The 7,500-nt window shown below is 43.7% G+C and overlaps 1 protein-coding gene across 2 annotated transcripts in view; it reads left to right on the forward strand.

Annotated features, from left to right (window-relative positions):
* The window catches only part of phf19 (PHD finger protein 19), a 38,495-nt gene that overhangs the window by 18,772 nt on the left and 12,223 nt on the right, over window positions 1–7,500 (forward strand). For both annotated transcript variants that reach the window (XM_031570131.2, XM_042708190.1), the window contains exons 9-11: window positions 1,809–1,929; window positions 3,496–3,563; window positions 4,522–4,650. In XM_031570131.2, the coding sequence (XP_031425991.1) occupies window positions 1,809–1,929; window positions 3,496–3,563; window positions 4,522–4,650 (318 nt within the window). The remainder of the gene's footprint in view (window positions 1–1,808; window positions 1,930–3,495; window positions 3,564–4,521; window positions 4,651–7,500) is intronic.

Below are 7,500 nucleotides of genomic sequence, written 5' to 3' on the forward strand. Positions count from 1 at the left end.
TAATGTTTATTAGCCCAGCATATCAGGCGAATAGGCTACTAATGTTACCCAACTGCAGGTTTCATAGCCTACAATTGAATCCATATTTCTGAGATTAGAAAGACAAACTTTGCATTTGACACGTACCTCTTGGGGGGAAATGAATGACAATGATATAAGTTACAAAAACAACCAAGTAGGCCTAGGCCCATTCTCATCATAGGCTACGCACCATAATAAACCATCAGACTTATTCTCAAAGACGTGGGTTTCTTTAGTTGCCCAGTGAATTATTGGATAAATCGGCTACATCCAATAAAATGAGACTATTTTTTCCCTCTCTTCATTTGCACTCATTGACCCAGATTGACCCAGATGTATAATCTGTCATTTGTTGCAAAGGTTTAGAGATCCTCCGCTGCTGGTGAGAAATCCCACTTTGCATTTTTCTTTGTGGAAATGCTTCTCCAGATATTTGATATTTGATATTTGATATTTATTTGACATTTTCCCCTCCGCTGTTCACGTCACGTCTCCAAAGACTGGCTGTAGACAACAAGAGAGGCTCATGAATGAGGGATCTGAACTGTAGACAACAAGAGAGGCTCATGAATGAGGGATCTGAACTGTAGACAACAAGAGAGGCTCATGAATGAGCATGAAGATGAGCGATCTGAAGTGCAGTCTGAAGAAAGGCTTCATGGCACTCTTGTGTAGGATTGACATTTCTGATTGTCCTGTGTGTCTGTGTGCACTGAAGGAGGAGACCCCACCCGTCCTCAAAGCCCATATCTCCAAGGCCAATACGCCTGCATTCTGAACACAACAGCAGAGAGCTCGTTGCTATGGCAGTCAGAGCACAACACGCAACCGTGGCAACGGCACTCAGTCCCATTCTGCCAGAGGAGTGCATGTCAATGTATGTAGCTGTGTACACAGAGAAAACACAGGAAACAAGTCTGGCCCCTGGCCTCCATGCTCTCTCCCTGCTCTAGGCCTCTTGTCTCACTACCAGGCACAACACATTTTATATGCCATTTTATACACCAGGAGTGTCCTAACCCCGTCATAAAGTTTCAATACCAGTGGACATTTATCAGGGCACAAAAATGCCATGTGGTCACTGTCAACAAACAGGAAGAGGTCCTCCTTACTCCACTCTGGGCTGGGATGACATGTGGGGGAGCTCACCTGAGAGGAGGGTTTGTTTACCTGTGTGTGTTTGTCTCTGCTCTCAGGGTGGATGTGTTTGTTTACCTGTGTGGTGTTTGTCTCTGCTCTCAGGGTGGATGTGTTTGTTTACCTGTGTGTGTTTGTCTCTGCTCTCAGGGTGGATGTGTTTGTTTACCTGTGTGGTGTTTGTCTCTGCTCTCAGGGTGGATGTGTTTGTTTACCTGTGTGGTGTTTGTCTCTGCTCTCAGGGTGGATGTGTTTGTTTACCTGTGTGGTGTTTGTCTCTGCTCTCAGGGTGGATGTGTTTGTTTACCTGTGTGTGTTTGTCTCTGCTCTCAGGGTGGATGTGTTTGTTTACCTGTGTGTGTTTGTCTCTGCTCTCAGGGTGGATGTGTTTGTTTACCTGTGTGGTGTTTGTCTCTGCTCTCAGGGTGGATGTGTTTGTTTACCTGTGTGTGTTTGTCTCTGCTCTCAGGGTGGATGTGTTTGTTTACCTGTGTGGTGTTTGTCTCTGCTCTCAGGGTGGATGTGTTTGTTTACCTGTGCGTGTGTGTCTCTGCTCTCAGGGTGGATGTGTTTGTTTACCTGTGCGTGTGTGTCTCTGCACTCAGGGTGGATGTGTTTGTTTACCTGTGTGTGTTTGTCTCTGCTCTCAGGGTGGATGTGGTCCATCTGGCGCTGTACAACCTCGGGGTGCAGAGCAAGAAGAAGTACTTTGAGCTGGAGGAAATCCTCAACTTCATCAGCAGCAACTGGGACCACTTCCAACTGGGAAAGGTGACAACTCTATTTTCATATTTCATAACTCAACTTTATCTTTTTTCATATTTATCTGTTTTCTTCTGCCACTTTTGTTTTCTGCCTCCTGCTGTCTCTGTTCTTCCTTCTTCCTCATCCTTCACTGGGAAAGTGGGTACATTGTGCCAAAACATTTATTCTTTTTTGGAATAATTCAAGATGTTGTCATGGTTGTTGTGTATTTCATTGTCACACATGGCTGCACACAGTGTGTGTGTGTGTGAGTATGCACAGGCCTCCAGACTAAACCAAATCCTTAGGAGCCATTGGCTCCTACACCTTAAATATTCAGGAGCCATAATTGACATCTTTTTCTTTTTCTTCAAAAATATGTCTCGTCGCACACGAGTGAGTGTTCAGTATTGTTTTGTTGTTGTCACGAGTGTGTGTTCAGTATTGTTTTGTTGTTGTCACGAGTGTGTGTTCAGTATTGTTTTGTTGTTGTCACGAGTGTGTGTTCAGTATTGTTTGTTCTGTGCTTCCTCTTGCCTGCTGACAGCACTTTGCACTGGAATCTGCTGCCTTTCAAGGACCTCTTTACTGATGATATGGCAATATTACCTAAAATAATATCATGATTATAGAAAAAAGATATTTTTGTAGCAATAATACCAGTGACATATGATTAAATGTCAACTCAACACAAAAATAACAAGGTTTTCCCTTCAGAAGTTATCCAGAAGAATAATAAAAAAACTGAAAAAGTGAAAACTCATTAAAAACTCAAAAAAGGATTCATGGTGCCAAAACACGTCTCTGTATAGTAATATGCCAACAATTCATAATTGGACACATGTTTTCACCGCTTATGCTGAAACACCCATCAATATTATCAGAACTCTCAATTACCTCTAAAAAAAGCTGCCTACTACAAAAGAAGGAACTCTTTGTGGCTAATGCTAATGCTATCTTTAGAAACATAAATCTTTTGGCTTCAGCCACACAATGGCCATGTCAGGCAGTCAGTCTGCGTAGCGTCATGGGCTGTGTCAGAGTCGACGCTAACCTAATTGCCAAAGAGGTTTAAGTAAGGTGTTTTTTTTTTTTATTGTTGAAAAGTTTTGTCAGGCTAACTGTAGTAGACCTGAACGTTAATTAGATTAGCTCACTGTAGTACACCTAACGTTAACTAGATTAGTTGACTGCAGTAGACCTAAAGAACATGTCTTGTTCGACAGAATTTTTAGGGAAATTGTTGTATGTTTGCTTCTTTCAGTAGTGAAGGAAGATGACATGGGTGACCTGCTACACAGCTTAGCCTGTGAAATATGTTAACTATTGTAGTTGCCATCTGGAGGCCTGATGTGTCTCACAGGGATAAAGCCCTTATTTTTGAGTGACGATATGTATATATAAACATCCTTGAGTTGTCTGATGTCAGTTTCCTTTCAAAGTTAATAAATAGAGCAAAACCAATGGAGTCTAATCGTCACTATTCTGAGGTGCTGATTGTCAACTAGAACATGACAGAGTAAGTTCACCTGTTTTACCCTGTGTGTGTGTGTGTGTGTGTGTGTGTGTGTGTGTGTGTGTTTCCATTTGCAGCTTTCAAACACGCCTCCTGCAGAGAGAGGACAGCACATCCTGGATGCGCTCAACAACTATAAAACCAAGTAGGACAAATTTCCCCTCCACTTCGCCAGAGTAGTTTACCCTTTTCTCTCTCTCTCTCTTTCTCTCTCTCTCTCTCTCTCTGTCCCTCTTAACCCCTTTCTCTCTCTGTCAACACCCCCACCCCCCTAAATGCCTTTCTCTCAATATCTCTTTCTCAACCTCTCTTTCTCTCTGTCTCTCTCTCTCTTTATATCAATGTCTCTCTCTTTCTCAACCTGGTTCTCTGTCTCTCCTGGATAGCCACTCTGGACCAGATGTGGTTCTGATTAGTGTCAGGTTGGATCTGGATTGGACTGCTATCTGAGAGAGAGAGATATTCTGTCTGTTTTCATTTCAAGAGCTGTCATACTAATGGAGAACTGCCCTCAACAGTTTCCCCATTAGTATTTGTATGAGTGTCTCTTTTGATTAATTGATAATAAAGTTAAATGATGTTTATGTATGTATATATCTTTTTTCATCCGTTTCATTTTCACAGCTTGAAAACTCTGCCTAACATTTTTTCCCCCCCATATGATGCAATTAAATGATATCGCAACAAACGCTGCAAGCACTGATGCATGCAAGAGGTCAAAGGTGTTCCTTAAATGCATCTAGTTCATCTAGTGGTATGTTAATGATATATCATGGAATGGTCAAAGGTGTTCCTTAAATTCATCAAGTTCATCTAGTGGTATGTTAATGATATATCATGGAATGGTCAAAGGTGTTCCTTAAATTCATCTAGTTCATCTAGTGGTATGTTAATGATATATCATGGAATGGTCAAAGGTGTCCCTTAAATGCATCTAGTTCATCTAGTGGTATGTTAATAATATATCATGGAATGCGTATTTGCATCCCTAGGGAAAAAAAAAAACATGTTGGGCATAAGAAAGCGTTCCATTTTGCCTTCTGGACCTTTGACTGAGTTCAGCGTGAAGATGAATCTCCTCACACACGGCCTCCATCTTTCAGGTTCCTCTGTGGTAAGGAGATCAAGAAGAGGAAGTGCATCTTTCGCCTGCGCTCCCGAGTGCCCCCCAACCCCCCCTCCAAACTCTTCCCGGAGAAAGCCCAGAACGAGAGCCGCCGGGGCCGCAAGAGGTACCGCTCGCTGAGCTCACTTCCTGTGGCGTGTGCTGTTGGTTGGAGGATCAGGCTTTAGGGCTTCAGCCATGTTGGGGGGCTCCACACTGCATGTGTGTGTGTGCTCCTTGTGTCTTCTCTTATGCCAAGTACTCGGTGTCTGTCGTTGGTCTTTGATTCTAGATTTGCCCAGAATCTGTCTATACTGCACGTGTGTCCGTGTTGTCAGAGTCGATAGTTTAAGTCTTGTCTTGAGCCTGTCTTTGGTCATGCACTTTGGGTCTATATTAGATGGCAGAGTATGCACTCCATATCTGTCTGTCAGTCTGCCTCCATTCCAACGGTCTGGAGTCTATGAGTGTGTGTGCTTTCTCCCTGTCTGTGGTGTCAGGGGCTTGGGCTTTGAAGGCACTCACTGTGTGTCTGTGTTTGGCTTGAAAGTGTCTGTCTTGGTGTCAGTGTGCACGTCATATGTGTCTTTGGTCTTAGAGTGTGTACTTAATGCCTGTCTTTGATCTGTGTGCGTGTGTGTGTGTGTGTAGTGTCAGAGTATGAACCTCATATGTGTCTCTGATGTCAGTGTGTGAGCTTCACATCCCGCTTTTGGTCTCGGAGTGTGTGAAGCTGGCCTGTCTTTGGCCTTAGTGTGTGGGCTTTACGTCTGTCTTTGATGAATATGAACACTTGACAATATCAGTCGAGGAGGATCTGCAGTGTGCCTAGAGGTACCCAATCAGACTAGCACCTTAGATCAGGAAATGGTCTGTGTGTGTCACATTCATACCAGCAGGGAAATTAATGGGTTCCGCGCTTAAGGCACCAAATCATTATTTGGTAATCATTAATATTTTACTGATGAAATAATTTCTACATCGAAACTACCTTAATTTGGTTCCTTAAAATCTAAATAAAAGGCTCAGCCAAGTCCTGTTGCCTAGTAACGTTAAACAACTCCATTAGAAGTAACGATAGCAGAGATGTTATAAGGGATGAGACAAATCACTGAGGGGAAAATGAATGGGGAGTTTGGAATGCGATAGATGGCTGATCAGCCAGGGCCCGCGAGGAGCCCCGGAGGGACCGATCCAAGGACCTCACTAAACCATCCAATCCGCAGTAGCGACGGGCGTTCTGTACAAAGGGCAAAACAGCCATTGCCTTATTTTAGCGACGTTGTTTCTGCCATTTATGTCGGATTTAAACAGTGATTCCAGCTATACACTTTTAAGGTCTGTTTGACCAATGCATGTGTAGTAATGAGCCTCTCCCCATTCATTGACATTGGAGCCTGAAATAGCTGCCTAGAGGCGATGCCAAGATGGCTGCCGAGTGGCAAAACTTGCCTACAAGGACTTTGACGTTAGTTTTAAGTGATTTAACGTTAAGAGTAAGGCTCACCACAGTGAATGTTTTGGGTGAAGGTTATCCTGGCCTGATTATAGCTTACTTCGCCTATGGTCAGATAGCTTATTTCATATACAGTGAAGGAAATCAATAAAACACAAATGAAGTGATTCAAATGTTTTCTCTCTTCAACTAGCAATCACTCACTGCATTGTAGCTAACGTTAGGTATCCACTCACATTTATTTTGCCTTATCATGGGATTTCATTCCTTTTGCGGAGGTAGCGAGTTGGTCTCAGCATGCATCCTTGTGAAGCTCATGTACTGTATGTCTTTGGTCTGGGAGTGTTTGCTGCACGTGTGTGTCTAATGTCAAGAGTGTGTTTCATATCTGCCATTGCTGTTTGGGTGTACGCCTTTGGTCTCTAACTTATTTTGGTCTCTGAGTGTGTAAGGCTTGTCTGTGTTTGGTCTCAACGTGGGTCCCTCTTGGTGGAGTGGAGTCCACGTGTCCTATTAGCATGTTAAATATCGGAGTGTTGTGTCCAGGGCGAGCATTAACATTTAGATTGAATGGAAATGAACTCCTAAAACGCCTCGGAATTGAAAATCCATGTGTTTGCATGCATGATTAATGCGATATGTCTCTCAAACATACATTATCTGACTCTGATGGGGTAATTTGCGTGTGTTCATGTTATGTGTGATTTTATCGTATGTTTGTTCCCGACTACTGATTACATGTTTGCCTATGCCGGTGTGTGGAACGGTGGCTAGGTGGGTGGCTATGTGTTGTGGCCAGGCCGCTGATGATTTGAAATGTTAATAAAAGCACAGTTCCCATCGGCGGTCTTGCTACTCTTAAAAAGCTGGATAAATGTGCTGAAGGCTGAAGTCCATCCTCACAGCTTTCATTACCTTTGAGGACTTAAGAAGTGTGTGACTTATTAGTTTGCCTTTTGAAGTTTTGATTGGGATTAAATTGGCAAGATGGGACGCAATTACGGCTTCCGCCCCTATCTCACTCACGGACACACACACACACACACACCACACACACGCGCACACCACACACGCACGCACGCACGCACTCACACACACACACACAAACACACACACACACACACACACACACACACACACAGATGTGAGACCCTCTGGTCTTTGAACATCCGCCCGCATTCACACATCCCCACTTTCTCCCACACGGACACACACACACACGCGCGCGGACACACACACACACACACACACACACACACACACACACACACACACACACACACACACACACACACACACACACACAACACACTCAAACACACTCAAACACCCTGGACCACCTCAAGATAAAGCCAAACCCATTTCACAAGTGCTGATTGAGGTTTTAATCCCTGGCTGGCTGTTTGGACACAGTTGGCTGTGTGATGGAATTAGGAAGAAAGAAAGAAAGACAGAAAAGCGAGGTAGCAGCTGGAGTTGTGCCAGATGTGGGAGATTGAACAGGTAGTTTCAGGGGGAGAA

The sequence above is a fragment of the Clupea harengus genome, chromosome 7 (assembly GCF_900700415.2).
Source record: "Clupea harengus chromosome 7, Ch_v2.0.2, whole genome shotgun sequence".
Classification (NCBI taxonomy): Eukaryota; Metazoa; Chordata; class Actinopteri; order Clupeiformes; family Clupeidae; genus Clupea; species Clupea harengus.